Source organism: Tachysurus vachellii, chromosome 5 (genome assembly GCF_030014155.1).
Source record: "Tachysurus vachellii isolate PV-2020 chromosome 5, HZAU_Pvac_v1, whole genome shotgun sequence".
Classification (NCBI taxonomy): Eukaryota; Metazoa; Chordata; class Actinopteri; order Siluriformes; family Bagridae; genus Tachysurus; species Tachysurus vachellii.
In genome coordinates, this window is record NC_083464.1 from 4,023,077 (window position 1) to 4,042,500 (window position 19,424).

At 37.3% G+C, this 19,424-nt stretch overlaps 1 protein-coding gene across 1 annotated transcript in view; it reads left to right on the plus strand.

Annotated features, from left to right (window-relative positions):
* The first annotated feature begins 1,999 nt into the window (after positions 1-1,999).
* Positions 2,000-19,424, plus strand: part of gad2 (glutamate decarboxylase 2) — a 25,507-nt gene continuing 8,082 nt past the window's right edge. The window contains exons 1-11 of the mRNA XM_060869158.1: positions 2,000-2,548; positions 3,004-3,066; positions 3,311-3,445; positions 4,440-4,673; positions 6,494-6,584; positions 8,003-8,115; positions 10,048-10,163; positions 12,496-12,575; positions 12,675-12,729; positions 13,494-13,610; positions 18,466-18,530. Of these exons, the coding sequence (XP_060725141.1) occupies positions 2,482-2,548; positions 3,004-3,066; positions 3,311-3,445; positions 4,440-4,673; positions 6,494-6,584; positions 8,003-8,115; positions 10,048-10,163; positions 12,496-12,575; positions 12,675-12,729; positions 13,494-13,610; positions 18,466-18,530 (1,136 nt within the window). The 5' untranslated portion in view covers positions 2,000-2,481. The remainder of the gene's footprint in view (positions 2,549-3,003; positions 3,067-3,310; positions 3,446-4,439; positions 4,674-6,493; positions 6,585-8,002; positions 8,116-10,047; positions 10,164-12,495; positions 12,576-12,674; positions 12,730-13,493; positions 13,611-18,465; positions 18,531-19,424) is intronic.

Consider the following 19,424-nt stretch of genomic DNA (forward strand, 5'->3'; position numbering starts at 1 on the left):
CTTTACAAGCTTCACAAACATTATGGTTATATATAGATAGAAATTTAGATGTTGTTAATTTGAAATAGATAAATGTATTGCTAACGAGCAAGTCAGAGGCAACAGAGGTAAGGAAGAAACATTTGAGAGGAACCAGATTCAAAAGGGAGCCGATACTCATGTGGGTGACACCGGAGAGTGAAGAATTGTGAATTATATGGTCAAAAAGCCTTTAACATGAGTTTATCTTGTTGACTTTATTAAATGTTTACTGATGGAGACTTGAGTGCAAAATGATTGCAGCAACTGCAGTCCAAAGCCATCTTAACGGTTTCTAAGTGGTACCATCCACAGCATTTGCATGTATCTCCAGTCTGTCCATGTATAGCCATCTTCGGCAAAAGACAGATTCTAGATCCGTATATGTGGGAATAAAGAAAAAAAATATCTTTTAGACAGATTATAATGAGTGATTTATTTGTACAGACTAGATCAGGATCGATTAAATGCTTTAATGGGATATTTAAAAATGTCTTATTACTCCATATGTACTCTACATGACAGCTGATCTGACACATCTTTACTTTAATCTGTTATTATAACGCATAATAATAAAATAACTCATATATTAAACAGTCTGCAAATCGAAAGCTCGGGAAAATCACAGCAATGTTCTTTCATGTCAAGGTCGAATGGGTTCGTGTTCAGACATCCGCATCGCCCTACACACACACACACGCACACACACGCACTCACACACACACGCACGCACACACACGCACACACACGCACGCACGCACACACACGCACACACACACACACACACACACACACACACGCAAGGGCGAGTTGCGCACATTATTATTGTACTACAGGCATTAAGAGATATTGACTGACCCAGTGATCTAAAAATAGATCATTATCATGCAGAATAATCATTTATAAACCCGAGAACATGATTTAAGATTCTATCAGCTATATCTTTTCATTTTAATTCGTATGTTTTGACGGTTTTTATGCTTTAAATCAGACGAGAGCAAAGAGCATTTAATCTCACACGGGTCCATCACTGTGAGGTGAAGCCTTCACAGTCCAGGAAATCAATCTCCAATTAGAACAGGAAAAATAAACCTTCATCCTCTATTGCTTATTCACACCCGAAAACCTCTGCAGTAAACAAATAAATAAATATGTTTGCGCGTTTACATTCCTCCTTAAATAAACACAATAAATGCGATAATATTTTTTTTAGTTTCTTTTATTATTACATTTTGGGCTACAGTTAATTTGCTGAACACAAGCAGACACAAAGTGCGTTTTACATCATGCACTGATTCATAACCAATATTCTAAAATTCAAAAACAAGTAATGCACATTTTAGAAATGAATAATAAATACTTCACTTAATAATAAATAAATACTTAAGAAGAATTCACTGAAAGGTTTTTATAAAATAATATTTTATATTGTAATATTTTAGGTGTTATTGTATTATATATATTCAATATACACAAATATATATATATATATATATATATATATATATATATATATATATATATATATATATATATATATATATATATATATATATTATTTATGGATGTAGAAATGTAATCGAGACTGCATTTAGGGATAAAGAGTATATCTACATCTCAAACTCCAGATGCTGTTGGAACAATGATGAGAAATTGAGATTTGAGCTCAAATTAGAAATGCGTGCTAGAGAGAGAGAGAGAGAGAGAGAGAGAGAGAGAGAGAGAGAGAGAGAGAGAGAGAGAGAGAGAGAGAGAGTTTCTTTGTAAGTAAATAAATAAATAAATAGGTAAATAAAAGTGATACGTGCACGACCCAGGCTTTTTTTTGTCTTGTAGCTCTTGTCTTGACGCCGAAAACCCCTGGAATCTCCATGGTGACGTGACACTGGCGTGCATCGTCGCAGCAGCAGCGTAGCGCTGTTAACGTTAACGATCCGGTACCGGCGGCGGCGACTGTGTCGGTAATGGTGATGATGGCGTCACCTCTCGCCTCCTGATTTCCTTCTCAAGACGGATTACATATTTGCGTCAGAGAGACGAATACACGAATTTTTTTTTAAAGTCTTGCTGTTTGTATATTTTTTGTGCGTGACATCAAATAGGAAAGCGGGAGAGAGTGAGTGTGTGTGTGTGTGTGTGTGTGTGTGTGTGAGAGAGAGAGAGAGAGAGAGAGAGAGAGAGAGAGAGAGAGAGAGCATCCATCCGGACGCGCGGCAAATGTGGCCCCTTACAGTCGGAGAGAGGAGAGGACGCACTGGGTGAAAGATCCACTGAAAACCCTGCGGCAACGAAATTTTTGTTTTTCTTATTTTTTTCTTTTTCTTTTTTCTTTTTATTGATGTATACCACCTGTCCAGTGGATCTTTCTCTACCGGTCTGTATGGCTGCTGCTCGTCTCCGCGCGTCGTAGTGAGGAAAAAAATACGCTGGAGATATCATTTCAATTATCATATTTTTTGCGCCATGGCTTCGCACGGTTTTTGGTCTCTGGGCGCAGAAAACGGCGGTGAGAGCGGCGGCCAAAGCCCAGGTAAGCATCGTAAGTAACGATGCTACATGGAGAAGTAGAGTGATCGTATTAATGCAGGAGGAAATCACCAACATCAGGCGCTGAAATGTGAGGCGCAAGAGGAATAATAATAATAATAATAATAATAATAATAATAATAATAATAATAATAATGATCTGACATCTGTACTCTAGGTTAATGTTATAAAAACCATCAGTTTTTTATTGTATTGTAGGAAATACAATAAACCGTAGCATATTTTAGAAATTATAAAAAATATAAAAAATCCTTTATAATTGTAGGAAATTTTTAACGCGCAAAATCTCAGTCGTATTTTCCTGTAACGATCAATAATAAAAAGAAACGAGTTTTAAACACCTTGACAAAATGACCTTTAAAATTTCAGAGGTGTGTGTGTGTGTGTGTGTGTGTGTGTGTGTGTGTGTGTGTGTGTGTGTGTGTGTAAATGTCACAGCCAGGGCTTGGTGCCAAGCGGCGGCCCAGAAATTCACCGGCGGCATTGGATCCAAATTATGTGGTGGGTTCAATTTAATAGTAATATCAACAGTTTTTTTTTCTTATTATAGTAAACACTATACATTCATAAAGCGTGTTCTATTCTGGGAATTATATAAAAATTAACATGTTTTTATATCGCAGAAATCTGTCATAAATCAGCGCTTGATTTATTTGCATACGATTATAGAGAATTCTAAAGCGCTCCAGGATTTTTGGCGAAATGGTGCATTATTATCATTACTGGTGTTATTTTGCTCTGTAAGCTCTGCTGAATGTGGGAGAGGTGGATAAGAGCGCGGATGGTGCTGAGAAACGAGATGCGGAAAACTGCAGCTGCAGCACCAAACCCTGCAACTGCTCCAAAACTAACCTGGGCTTCTCCGAGCTCTACTCTACAGGTACAGCACGCACACACACAAACACACACACACGCACGCACGCACACACACACACACACACACACACACACACACACACACACACACACACACACACACTCGCCCAGCTTTCACGTCATGCGCGCGGTATAATAATTTCTTCGCGGATATAAAGTATAAAAATATTCTCTTAGCATAAAGTATTTGTTTTTAGATAACGGACAGAATTATGAACGCGTTTTTTGTCCAAATTTGTTGTTCGCTCTTGGTTTAAAATAATGATATGAATTAATTTTCATTTTCGGAAATTGAATCGTTTCTGTTTTAATTTTCGTTTTTAAAAAAACAACAACAACAAATACCATTATCATGATGACAAATGATATTAATTATGACGATTTTTATTATATTTTATTTATTTGCATTTGAATTTTGGACACTGACATTAATTCATAATGTCACTGAATATCTATCTATCTATCTATCTATCTATCTATCTATCTATCTATCTATCTATCTATCTATCTATCGCAAAGAAGAATAGAGAATAATCTCTAAATGTTTGATGGATTTTGTTTTATATAATTTTTTTTTATACAATTCTGACTCTATTTTGATTGCATATTTATCACAATCCGATTTAAAATGAATTATAAATGTTTTATTAAATTTGATCCAATGACTAAATGATGCATGTTATAATAAATATATTGAGCACGACAATGACTCTTTGTTCTGTGAGTAATTTTAAGTAGAGAATAAAAAATGAAATGACTCGTGCTATCGGGCTATTTTTTACTTTTATTTTTTGGTTTTTAATTTGAAGGAAAATATCTGTGTGTCTTTTTGCTGTAATCAGCTGTGACCTTCAGCTTTCTTTCTGAAGGTTAAACGGAAATAGAAACGGAGATGTTTCCCTTTGTCACTCCTGTCCTGTGCTGCTGCTGCTTTAACACTGGTTTTTAATCATTAGAATTATAAAAATGATTCTGATTTATTATTTCCTTCACCGCAGATCTTCTTCCCGCGTTAGACGGCGACCTGAAGACGATGACTTTCCTGCAGGAAGTTGTGGATATTTTGCTCGCCTACATTGTGGAGTCTTTCGACAGGTCGACCAAAGTGATTGATTTTCATTACCCCAACGAGCTGCTGCAGAGGAATAACTGGGAGCTGTCGGATGAACCCGAAACCCTGGATGATATTTTGATCAGCTGCCGCGCAACGCTTAAATACGCCATTAAAACAGGTACAAGGTCACGTGAACGTGTTAGTGGACGTCAGATATATTATATATGATATTATTATAACGTTTATTCTTTCATGAGGGAAATGGAGTTGAGTTGATGTTAATTTGATGACCTGTGATTAGTAAGAGTGATTAGGTGGATGATGGTGAATTTATTACATTTGGTAATTGTGAACATTTTTGCCACGGTGGTGTTCATTAGTGCAGCACGTCTGGTGTCCAGTGAATTCTGTAGAATTCTGTTGAATTGGATTTGATTGATTGATTGATTGATAGGGGTTTATTGTCACATGACCTTCAATCCTGACTAGGTGGAACTGATATTCTGGGTTCTCCGGTTTCTTCCCAAAAAATGGCCAGTGAATGTATTAGTGACTACATTGTCCCTTGGTGTGTGTGTGTGTGTGTGTGTGTGTGTGTGTGTGGGGAGAGGGTGGGGACCGGTATCCCATTCAGTAGTTCAAATCCAAGCTTCAGATCCACCATGACCATCATGTGAGTGAGTAAGCGAGTAATCATTAAGAGAAGTGCATTATGGGTGTTGTCAATTTTTACCTACTTTTCTCTACACGAGCGTTTAATTCCTCCATTATATTTTAAAACAATGACTGTGCTTTTTTCTTGGAAATGTTTATAAGCTCAAAAAACAGTGTGGTATTGATAAAAGTAGAACAATACTCAATCCTGATTGGTGGGCTTCTCACCATAGCAACCAGTCACCAATCAAACATGATAAACAGATTTATGTTCATTTTATGTACGTCTGTGATGAATTTGTTGATAGTTAATAGTTAATTTTATAGTTAATTTCACAAAAAAAATAAATTACCTATGCATTAGGCGGTTGTCATAGCAACCATCACATTTAAAACATAACCATGTTTCATTTAGTTTGTCAAAATTCATAACATATTCAGAAAGAAAGATCTTTTGTATTAATATAGTTTGTAACTAGCTATAAGCTACTAATGTAAAGGAATTGTAATTAAGTACAGTTTTTATTTAAACTCATGCATTTTAAATGTTACTGCAGAACAACGACAAAAAAAAAAAATACAAAAAAAAAAAAAATACAAAAAAAAAAAAAAAAAAAAAAAAACATGCAAGCAGCTGCTGGGATTTTCTCTGTATTTTATTTAAAATATATTTAATGAAAAAGTCTGAATCTTCCTTCAACACACAGTAATTTAAAGCTGATTTATAGCAACCAAGGAACCATATGATGATCTTTGAAGGACAAAAAAACTAAAAAACTAAGAAATGTGTAGTGACAATAACAACAGGATTATATAGACTTATTTATATATATTCCACACTAATTTAATGAACATTTCTGACCTGAAAGAAATCCATTCAAAGGATATCCATACATGACGACCCATAAGACAACCCATTCAATTATGAAAAAATGAATGCCACCCTTTAAAGAGGTGGAAAGACAAACAAACAGACGTGTTGGTTCCATCGTTTAGTCCTATTTGTTATTCCCAGTTTCCGTGGGCGTGGCTAAAATGTAATTCATCTGTGCAGTGAACGTCATCTGTAATGTATTATAACTACTTGGCTTGCATTAAAATCCTGACACAATGAACATTTTTGTAAATCTGGTGGGAAAAGTTAGTGCAGTTCAGTCAGTGGAAACCTGCAATTTCAGGCCTGGTGACACAGAAAAGCTGCAGTGTGACATTCATTTATCATCAGTAGGAATTCAACAGTAGATTAAAAAAAAAAGAATAAAGGAAAAAAAATAAATCATACACAGAACATTCATGAAGGGTTCAATATTGTATTTTTATTTTCACTCTTCTGCCTATTTCTAGCTCACCCCAGGTACTTTAACCAGCTCTCCACCGGATTAGACATGGTCGGTCTCGCTGCTGACTGGCTCACATCCACCGCCAACACTAACATGTGAGCTCCTAACAAAAAACTCCTTCTCTTAGATCTAAAGTGAAAGGAATGGAAATGAAAAGCACAGACCCTGAACACCTCCATCACTCCATTATCACCAGGATTCAAGGGAGAAAATTTAAATGAAATTTAAATGTTAATCAAAACAGTAATAGATTTTGAGCTGTAGATGTGACCCATGATTTTTATTTTTTTTTAAAGAAGAATGAAAAGGAAGGGATTTTATACTTCAAAAACAATATCAAATTGACAAATGATCGTATTTTGAATTCTGGGTTCTGATTGGTCAACAGTGACAGTAGTGCATCTGCAGTTCATGGGATTAAATTAATCCACTCGTTCTAACATGATAATTTTTCAAGTAACACGTAATTTGTACTTAATAATACTTATTAAGAATTAGAAGATTAACTTCTAATTAACTTGTAAAGGTAAATCACTGACAATTTCTAAATCTAAATCTTAAATGTAAAATTTTTTTAAATAAAAATCATGAATAATCGCATGTGAACAATTTAGATGTTGTTTTGTAAAAAACAGCATTTTGTGTTGTTTACAGTAAAAAACGGAATATAGACACACTATAAAAGATGTGCAAAAATGAGAATGAATAATATATACATTATTAACATCATTGTAAAGTTAAAAAAAAAACTCATTCATCTATGTTAATAAGTCATGGGCATGCATTATTATTATTAGTATTATTATTATTAGTAGTAGTAGGAGTAGTAGTAGTAGTAGGAGGAGTAGTAGGAGTAGTAGTAGTAGTAGTAGGAGTAGTAGTAGTAGTAGTAGTAGTAGTCGTAGTAGTAGGAGTAGTTGTTGTAGTAGTAGGAGTAGGAGTAGTAGTAGGAGTAGTAGTAGGAGTAGTAGTAGTAGTAGTAGGAGTAGTAGTAGTAGTAGTAGTAGTAGTCGTAGTAGTAGGAGTAGTTGTTGTAGTAGTAGGAGTAGGAGTAGTAGTAGGAGTAGTAGGAGTAGGAGTAGTAGTAGTAGTAGGAGTAGTAGTAGTAGTAGGAGTAGTTGTTGTAGTAGTAGTAGTAGGAGTAGTAGTAGTAGGAGTAGTAGTAGTAGTAGGAGTAGTAGGAGTAGTAGTAGTAGGAGTAGTAGTAGTAGTAGGAGTAGTAGGAGTAGTAGGAGTAGGAGTAGTAGTAGGAGTAGTAGGAGTAGGAGTAGTAGTAGTAGTAGGAGTAGTTGTTGTAGTAGTAGTAGTAGGAGTAGTAGGAGTAGGAGTAGTAGTAGGAGTAGTAGGAGTAGGAGTAGTAGTAGTAGTAGGAGTAGTAGTAGTAGTAGGAGTAGTTGTTGTAGTAGTAGTAGTAGGAGTAGTTGTAGGAGTAGTTGTAGTAGTAGTAAGGAAAGATGTGTACGCGCCTTCTGGTGCCCTTTTTCCTGATTGGGTTATGTGATGTGATGTGCAGGTTTACTTACGAGGTGGCTCCTGTTTTTGTCCTGCTGGAATACGTCACACTGAAGAAGATGAGAGAGATCATCGGCTGGGAAGACGGCCGTGGAGACGGCATCTTCTCACCAGGCAAGATTAACTCTTCAAACTCTTTGTCTTATCTTGATATTGTATTTGTGTGTTGTGGATAAAGCTATTTCTATTCAAAAACATTAAACAGAGAAAGTGCTTGGACGTCTGCATCAGAAACAAGTCCTCATGGTATTAGAAGTAGGTTGGGGCAAGAATTCAAGAATATAATCAGGCTAAAATGTTAGAGAAGAGGTACAGTAGTGTAAGGCGTCAGTACAGGAACAAAACATGGGAAGTGTCAGTGCTCATTAGAGACAAAGCCTTTATTATTGCTGCATATACATTACAGAAAAATTCTTTTCGTCCCATATCCCAGTTTAGGAAGTTGTGGTCAGAGCATTGGGTCAGTTATGATACAGCATCCCTGGAGCAGAGAGGGTTAAGGGCCATGCTCAAGGGCCCATCAGTGACAGCTGGGCAGTGCTAGGGCTTGAACCCAAATCCGCCAATCAACAGCCCAGAGCCTTAATCACTTGAGCCAACACTTTAAAGTACTTGAAGACGAGGTTAATTTTCTGCCTTAAAACCTGGTTTACTTTGTATGTGTATTAGCCATATTCATTCATTCATTCATTCATTCATTCATTTTCTACCGCTTATCCGAACTACCTCGGGTCACGGGGAGCCTGTGCCTATCTCAGGCGTCATCGGGCATCAAGGCAGGATACACCCTGGACGGAGTGCCAACCCATCGCAGGGCACACACACACTCTCATTCACTCACACAATCACACACTACGGACAATTTTCCAGAGATGCCAATCAACCTACCATGCATGTCTTTGGACCGGGGGAGGAAACCGGAGTACCCGGAGGAAACCCCCGAGGCACGGGGAGAACATGCAAACTCCACACACACAAGGCGGAGGCGGGAATCGAACCTCCAACCCTGGAGGTGTGAGGCGAATGTGCTAACCACTAAGCCACCGTGCCCCGTATTAGCCATATTTTACTGAATAATTCTGTCGCTGTGAGACCACAAGAATCCTGACAATGCCATAGCCGTCAGTAGCTTGGAGCAAAAGGAGCGTAAATGACCGTGTTCTCTGAAAGGGAGCGAGCCTCATGTGGGACAATGCAAGCAGTCTCAGGTTCTCAGGTTAATCACATGATGACCTTCACCTTTCCCAGATTGTAGATGTCGTATATTATGTAGGTAGCTGTTGGGAATTGACTATTACAGAACAGACGAAACGTAAATAACAGAACAGACTGTTATTGTAACAGAACAGACGAAACGTAAATAAAATGAGGTAATGAACAGAAACAATTCTCTCAAGTTCATCTAGAAGAATGCGAGCTTGTTTTCTGCATGCTGATTAATGACCAAAGCAGTATGGAGTTGTTTTTTTGCAGGTCTGTAGTGAGAAGATCTGTATCGTATAATCTGACATAAAGAAAACATGTTATCAGTTGGTAGAATCCAGCCAAGGTTAAATCCAGATCATCTGATAGAGTCTGAAGACATCTTTAGCTTTCAGACACCTAGTGACTCATCCTAGGTGGTTCAGTCCACCTCCTGGCTCTTAGAGCACAGGGTTCGTGATGTTCAGCTCCTCGTAGGGATCTTGACGGATGACCGAAGAGCCACGGTCGAATCGAGTCCAGTCTAGGCTCCGAGGGAGATAAAGTTTAAACAAAAACTGACATTAACTTGTGGTAATGTAACAGAGGGCACTGCAGTCATTTGTACAGGCAAACAGAAACTCTTATTATCCTCAGTCCAGCTTGCAGACACTAATGTAACACAAACGACATTTCATGCTCCGGTTCCCTAATCACCTCATTGCAGTGCTACAGAACGTCATTATTATGTAAGATTCAGTCTTAGCATGACAAACATAAGCCGTGGAGAATCGGACAGCAGTTGAGGAGTAGAGGAGTGGAGGGAGTCTGGATTTGTAACTGAAATGCATCGTCTTCCTGCAGGTGGCGCCATTTCCAACATGTATGCCATGTTGCTGGCTCGCTACAAGATGTTTCCTGAAGTCAAGGAGAAAGGCATGTCATCCGTGCCCAAGCTGGCGGCCTTCACGTCCGAACACGTAAGGCCATTTTACCTCGTCTTTGTTTTTACCTCGTCTTCGTTTTTACCTCATTTCAATTTTGTCCTGTTTGTTATTTTTATCTGATTTATATTGCTGCTTTCTTCATTTGATACTTTTCCTTTTCAAAAATGTTTTCTATACCAGTTGGTAGTTTCTATTTAATGTTCTTTTATTATTTCACCATTCTATTCTTTTCTATTCTATTCATCTTGTATCTTTCTCTTTCATCATTCGTTTTCATCCTTTTTTTTATCATTCTATTCTATTCCGTTCATTATTGTAACTTTTTTCTTTCATCATTCTATTTGATATTTTCATTTATCGTTCTATTCTTACTTGTATCTTTCTCTGTCATTATTCTATTCAATACTTTCTTTTGTAATTCAAGTTTGTTTTATTCTGTACTATTCAGTTTGTTTTTGTATTTATTCTTTATTTATCTGTTCTATTCTATCATTTCTTTTCTATTTCATACTTCTTTTCTATACTATCTTTTATCGTTCTATTCTATACTATTCTATTCTTTTTTGTTCTGTTCTTTTCTATTAGAAATATTTATCATATCTTTTTTTTATTTCATAAATCCTTTCACTTTGGTTCAATTCTATTCTATTATTTCTATTCTATACTTTCTACACGTTCTTTCTTGCATATTTTATTTCTTGTAGTCGTTCCATGTGATACCTTCTTTCTTCTGTCTTTCTATTCCGTTCTATTCTAAAATGATTTTTTTCATCACAATTTAATTTTGCTCATGTTTTTTCTGTTCCCTTTTTGTTCCTGTTGTTCACAGCAGTGTAAAAGAGGTTAGTTCTATTTTGTGTAATGGCCTCTATAAACAGAGCCACGGCGCTTTAGCTGCACTCTCTTTATTAGCACTGCTGTGAAATGCCACAGCCAGAGTTAATCCTGACCTTAAGTGCAGCAGATAAGTGCACGAGCTGCCGTTTCATTTGCAACGTTTTGCTAAGACAGTTATATGTAGACAGCGTTTCAATACGACCCCAAATATATTTGTTGCCTTAAAAATGCAAGGTTTTAAAGAAGAGGTGTCAAACCCAGTTCAGGCCACATCACACTTCCAACATTCATCAAATGCCATGTTTATGAGAGTGTTCAGAGGAAAAACCCGATAGCATTGCTACGGTAACTCAATACACGATAAAAACCGCTGTGAGATAAAAAGTTTTACTTGTTTACTTTCTCACACAATTCTATTTTATAATTTCATTAATTTTATTCGATTTTGTGTTATTCTATATTTTCTAAATTGCATTATTCTAATCTGTACTATTCTTTCTATACTTTTTTCTTTTTTTCTTTGTCTTTATTTCATCAATCCATGTAATTCCTTTTATAATTCGATTCTTTTCTAATCTATTTTTATCTTTCTCACATCGTTCTATTTGATGTTTTTTTATTGTTCTATTCTATACTTTCTACAGTTACTGTACTTTCTTACATCTTTCATTTTTTATCATTCTATTTCATGTGATCTGTTTTTATTCTATTCTATTCTATAGTATTTCTTTCGCATCATTCTATTGTATACTTTTGCTTTTTAATGATTCTATTCTACTCTATTCTCCTCTATTCTACTCTATTCTCCTCTATTCTACTCTATTCTCCTCTATTCTATACTTTCTACACTTACTTTCTTGCATCTTTCCTTTTTCATCATTCTATTTGATGTGATCTGTTTGCATCCTATTATTATATTTTCTATTTCTAGTGTATATTTTCAGTATTATTATTTTATTCTATTCTGTTGTCTGCTGGAATTCTTTTTTCATCATAAGTCAATTTTAATTTTATTGGTTTTCTTTGGGGGGGCACGGTGGCTTAGTGGTTAGCACATTCGCCTCACACCTCCAGGGTTGGGGGTTTGATTCCTGCCTCCGCCTTGTGTGTGTGGAGTTTGCATGTTCTCCCCGTGCCTCGGGGGTTTCCTCCGGGTACTCCGGTTTCCTCCCCCGGTCCAAAGACATGCACGGTAGGTTGATTGGCATCTCTGGAAAATTGTCCCTGGTGTGTGATTGCGTGAGTGAATGAGAGTGTGTGTGTGCGCCCTGTGATGGGTTGGCACTCCGTCCAGGGTGTATCCTGCCTTGGTGCCCGATGACGCCTGAGATAGGCACAGGCTCCCCGTGACCCGAGGTAGTTCAGATAAGCGGTAGAAGATGAATGAATGAATGAATGAATGGTTTTCTTTGAGTAATTTCACTCATTTCCTTTACTGGTCTGGTCCTGGGCATCAGGCTGTTTGTTTGATACCCCTGCTTTAAACTCCTTCTAACCTTTGGCTGAAATATCCTGTTCTTCATTTCAGAGTCATTTCTCAATCAAGAAGGGGGCTGCAGCTCTTGGAATAGGAACAGAGAGCGTGATTTGTATCAAAGCCGATGAGAGGTAAGTCTGGATATATCATAGAGGAACATTGAGGAACATGTGTCTTAATGACAATCACACATGGATCCAGCTGTGAAATAGTGCTTTTGTCTCTGACAGGGGAAAACTGATCCCTTCTGACCTGGAGCGGAGGATAGTGGAGGCCAAGCAGAAGGTAATGAAAGTCTGACACACACATGCACACACACACACACACACACACACACACACACACACACACACACACACACACTTATTAAAATGTATTAAGTTTGCTTCATGAGTCTTTACTTCGTCTGACCTTTACAGCAGAAGTGCACATCTGACGTAATCTCCTGATCTGATACACACATTAATGTGACTAGAAAATCTGCCTTTCTTTCTTTCTTTCTTTCTTTCTTTCTTTCTATTCTATTCTATTCTATTCTATTCTATTCTATTCTATTCTATTTTATTTTTTTCTTATATGATCTTATATTTTTTATCAACTTATATCACATTATTTAATTATTTAATTCTTTTCGATTATCTAACTTTTCATCATGATATTCTATCCTATTTTATTTCTATATTATTTTATTACCTTTTGTTCATCATTTTATTATATGCCATATAATTTTCTTCATTATTTTTTTTATTCTTTGCTCCTCTCACTTTATTCCTTTCCCTTTCATTCTTCATACTGTTGTAATGCTTTTCTTTTATCATTCTACATCAAACTATTCTGATTTATTCTATCGCTCATATTTTTAAATTCTATTCGATTTCTGTTTTTTATTATTTATTCTATTCTGTTACTTTTCTTCATAATTCTGTTGTCCTCTTTTTCATTTACTTTCATTTATTAATCACTGCATTATTTTCATCCAAATTTCTTTCTTTCTTTCTTTCTTTCTTTCTTTCTTTCTTTCTTTCTTTCTTTCTTTCTTTCTTTCTTAGGGTCTTGTGCCCTTCTTTGTGAGCGCTACAGCTGGAACTACAGTGTATGGAGCATTTGATCCCCTGATTGCGATCTCAGACATCTGTAAGAAGTATAACATTTGGATGCACGTGGATGTGAGTACAAAATAATGTAGCTGATCTAGTGACTGTGTGCTGACTGCGTGCTTATGTCGTGACTGGGTAGTGATTGTGTGCTGATGTGGTGACTGTGTGGTGACCGTGTGTTGATGTAGTGACTGTGTGCTGATGTGGTGACTGTGTGCTGATGTGGTGACCCTGCTAATGTAGTGACTGTGTGGTGACTGTGTGATGATGTAGTGACTGTGTGGTGACTGTGTGATGATGTAGTGACTGTGTGGTGACTGTGTGATGATGTGATATCTGTGTGGTGACTGTGTGATGATGTGATATCTGTGTGGTGACTGTGTGGTGGTGTAGTGACTGTGTGCTAATGTATTGACTGGGTGGTGACTGTGTGCTGATGTGGTGACTGTGTGGTGACTGTGTGGTGACTCTGTCATGACTGTGTGCTGATGTGATGACTGTGTGGTGACTGTGTGCTGATGTGGTGACTGTGTGGTGACTGTGTGCTGATGTGGTGACTGTGTGGTGACTGTGTCATGACTGTGTCATGATTGTGTGCTGATGTGATGACTGTGTGGTGACTGTGTGCTGATGTGGTGACAGTGTGCTGATGTGGTGACTGTATGGTGACTGTATGGTGACTGTGCCATGACTGTGTGCTGATGTGATGACTGTGTGGTGACTGTGTGCTGATGTGGTGACTGTGGTGATGTGGTGAATATTTGGTGACTGTGCTGATGTATTGTCTGTGTGGTGACTGTGTGGTGATGTAGTGACTGTGTGGTGAATATTTGGTGAATGTGTGCTGATGTAGTGACTGTGTGGTGACTGTGTGCTGATGTGGTGTGTGTGCTGATGCGGTTATGTGCTGACCCTGTGGTGATGTAGTGACTGTGTGGTGAATATTTGGTGAATGTGTGCTGATGTAGTGACTCTGTGGTGACTGTGTGCTGATGTATTGACTGTGCGGTTATGTGCTGTCCCTGTGGTGATGTACTGTAGTGACTGTGTGGTGATGTGGTGACTGTGTGGTGATGTAGTGACTGTGCGGTGATGTGGTGACCCTTTGGTGATTTAGTGACCCTGTGGTGATGTGGTGACTGTGTTTGGTGACTGTGTGGTGATGTAGTGACTGTGTGGTGATTTAGTGACCCTGTGGTGATGTGGTGACTGTGTTTGGTGACTGTGTGGTGATGTAGTGACTGTGTGGTGATTTAGTGACCCTGTGGTGATGTAGTGACTGTGTGCTGATGTAGTGACTGTGTGGTGATGTAGTGACCCTGTGGTGATGTATTGACTGTGTAGTGATGTGGTGACTGTGTGGTGATGTAGTGACTGTGTAGTGATGTGGTGACTGTGTGGTGATGTAGTGACCCTGTGGTGATGTATTGACTGTGTAGTGATGTGGTGACTGTGTGGTGATGTAGTGACTGTGTGGTGATGTAGTGACTGTGTGGTGATTTAGTGACCCTGTGGTGATGTATTGACTGTGTAGTGATGTGGTGACTGTGTTTGGTGACTGTGTGGTGATGTAGTGACCCTGTGGTGATGTATTAACTGTGTGCTGATGTAGTGACTGTGTGGTGATGTAGTGACCCTGTGGTGATGTAATGACTGTGTAGTGATGTGGTGACTGTGTGGTGATGTTGTGACCCTGTGGTGATGTAGTGACTGTGTGGTGATGTTGTGACCCTGTGGTGATGTAGTGACTGTGTGGTGACTGTGTGCTGATGTATTTACTCTACACCACATAATGATGTAGTTTATTTGTACATGTTTTTTGACATGCTTTAAGTGTGGTGGTCAATCATCACTGCATTGCTTCATCTCCTGTCAAATATACCAAATATGTTGGATTCTCATGACCCTGAACTCAGCTCTGGTGACTGTTTAACAGATTCACATTCACAAAAAACAATATGCCATTGGCAGCAATTTTGGCTTAATAAAAATGAAAGAATATACAATTGTCACACCGGGAGGAGGAAGACAGATCCATATGCAGGATAGCTTCAAATAAATAGGTTTAATAACTTAAATACATGAAACAGGAACATGGACGAAACTAAACAGGACAAAGGATGAGGATGAACAACATACACTGATGATGAAGAACAACATACACTGACGAGGAAGAACAACATACACTGATGATGAAAAACAACATACACTGACTATGAAGAACAACATACACTGACGAGGAAGAACAACATACACTGATGAGGAAGAACAACATACACTGACGAGGAAAAACAACATACACTGACTATGAAGAACAACATACACTGACGAGGAAGAACAACATACACTGACGAGGAAGAACAACATACACTGACGAGAAAGAACAACATACACTGACGAGGAAGAACAACATACACTGACTATGAAAAACAACATACACTGATGAGGAAGAACAACATACACTGACTATTAAGAACAACATACACTGACGAGGAAGAACAACATACACTGACGAGGAAGAACAACATACACTGACGAGAAAGAACAACATACACTGACGAGGAAGAACAACATACACTGACGAGGAAGAACAACATACACTGACTATGAAAAACAACATACACTGACGAGGAAGAACAACATACACTGACGAGGAAGAACAACATACACTGACGAGGAAGAACAACATACACTGACTATGAAGAACAACATACACTGACGAGGAAGAACAACATACACTGACGAGGAAGAACAACATACACTGACGAGAAAGAACAACATACACTGACGAGGAGGAACAACATACACTGACTATGAAAAACAACATACACTGACGAGGAAGAACAACATACACTGACGAGGAAGAACAACATACACTGACTATGAAGAACAACATACACTGACGAGGAAGAACAACATACACTGACGAGGAAGAACAACATACACTGACGAGAAAGAACAACATACACTGACGAGGAAGAACAACATACACTGACGAGGAAGAACAACATACACTGATGATGAAAAACAACATACACTGACGAGGAAGAACAACATACACTGACGAGGAAGAACAACATACACTGACTATGAAGAACAACATACACGGTTAAATAGACATGACAATGAACACATAGGGAACAGGTGTGCAGAGACGGGGAGGAGTAAACAAAGGCGGAGCAGACACGTGACACGGAACATAAACAGAAGCACATGGCCAAAAGTCCGGGCTGAACCGTAACAACAATATGCTTTTTTATGTTTGTTTATGTTTCATTTCTAAAATAAAAGGAAAGCACTGCACATGTAAAAAATAAATAAATGAACAAATAAACACAAACAAACAAGCAAACAAATAAAATAATACTATAATTAAAAAAAATAATTACAAATATATTATAAATATAAATATATATAATATTTATAAATATATTATGTTGCCCATGGAAGAAACATAATTTCCACAGCAAATACTGTTTTTACAAATAAATAATTTTCTTTATCACAAATACAAATTGTTAATCTAGTTTAACATTTTTATTTGAGGTGAATTATAAATGACTCGGCATAAAGGAATAATTGAATTTAATAGTTACAAATTACTAGCTATTATTGTAGGTATGTGTGTGTGTGTATGTGTGTGTGTGTGTGTGTGTGTGCGTGTTTGTGTGTGTGTGTGTGTTCTATTCTCTGGAGAACAATGAGTTTAATAGCAATGGTTTATTGCTTCATTTTCCTCGTGAGACAGGGTTTGCTCCCTGTGGCTATTTCAACAATTGCGGCATGCACACACACACACACACACACACACACACACACGCACATGCACACACACACACACACACACACAAACACACGCACATGCACGCACACACACGCACACACACGCACACACAATGGTTTCATTGTGGGATTTTTATGAAACATTTGTACTTTCAAGCATGAAACCATTTCATACTCTTTTGATAGTTTATTTGATCAAATTTGTGGCTTCCGCCTTTGATTTTTATTTTTCTACATTATTATTTTTTTTTTTTTACAGAATTTTCAAATTCATTTTCAAATTCCAAAGACCTCTATTTTTAAAAAAAATCAGAAGGATGTTAAAATTTGTCTACAAATTCAGAGAGTATGTGAATTCTAGACATATTTTTTATTTTTATCTGTGTTGAATTTGTTGGGAATATTTCAGAATAAAAAACAACAGCAACAAAAAAATAAAAACTACAGAGCACTACATTTTTTATTCAGAACACTAAACTACAAATCAGAAGAAAAAATTTTTTATATAATAGATTAGAGGCTTAATTTTAGTGTTACAAATCATATAGAAAGTTTGATTATTTATTTATTTATTTGTTTAGATCTGACATATTACCATTAGCAAATCCAAACAATTATGTTAATTTACTAAGGATATTCAATAAAAATATACAATTATTTAATGTAATGTGTCTAAAAAAAAAATTCAGGCACACAATATTCATTTTTGAAATATCTTCCTTGGTTTTTTCTTTTTAGATATCCATTTAGTGTCTAAACAAATGTTTTAAAACATAAAAAGTAGAAAAATGACAAAGCTGAGAATAAAACACTGTAAAGTTCAGATAAATCTTAGACAGTCCAGAAAATGATTTTTGTGAGCAAAGGGTCAGAGCTGTGGGAAAAAAATAATATCATTAAACAAGCAAGTATATAAAGGAAATAAATTCATTCGTTTATTCATTTATAAATTAGCATGAGATGCAGAAGGTGTATAAGGGGATTAGATTAGTGTGTGAAGCCGTCCTGAGCTGTGCACAGGTAGGTTAATGCATGCTGTGACCTTCAGCCAGCACGTTTGGGAGTTGAACGCAGTGTCGTGTTAAGCAGTCTTGTTATCCGTGTGCTGGAGTGTGTTAACCTCATGGGTTTTCCTCTGCAGGGCGCCTGGGGAGGGAGTCTGCTCATGTCCCGGAAACACAGGTGGAAACTCAATGGAGTCGAGAGGTCAGAACTTCCTTCACTACGAAACTCCTATGCTATAAATCATAAACCTTTCTCTTCCAGTCACTATATACTGCGTGACTAATAACACTACTAGTCATTAACCAATGGTGGATTTCTAGAACGTTCTAAAGCAGTGGATCCGGCTGTAATTTAATTATACCACAGGTTTATATTAGCACACAAGCTCTAATATGTTAGCATTTATGTTCATTCATTCATTCATTTTCTACCGCTTATCCGAACCACCTCGGGTCACGGGGAGCCTGTGGTTATCTCAGGCGTCATCGGGCATCAAGGCAGGATACACCCTGGACGGAGTGCCAACCCATCGCAGGACACACACACACTCATTCACTCACGCAATAGCATTTATATAAATAGCAAATTATACATATAATGTCATTGTTTAACAAAGAAATAACTAATTTACTGAATGTTTTTTGTATCATTTTATGGAAGGAGTCTCCAGTTTCAGTGCTTTGTAAAACAGTTGTTCCAACAATAATGCAAGCGAGAACAGGAACCATAATTATCTCTTTTTCCCAAAGGACAAAAATTGTTATTTCCTCTTGTTTTTGTTGTGTCCGTGTTGACAATCGAACCTCTTCCTCACGTCTCACTCCACAGTGGTGTTAATATGAAGCTCATATGAAAATAGACACTCAGGACTTTAAGAATTTGTAGAGTTTCATCACTATTTCTGTTTTTCTCTACAACACTAGAGGTGATATTCTATATTCAATGAAAAGTTCCAGAAAAAACAAAAACAGTTATTTTATTTTCCACACAGATGTGATATCAACCGTATTTCTGCTCTCATTACTGACAGCGTAATTTAATCCAGGACCAGGTTCTGCTACTCTGCTGCTTTTAAACCCTATTGGATTTGACATG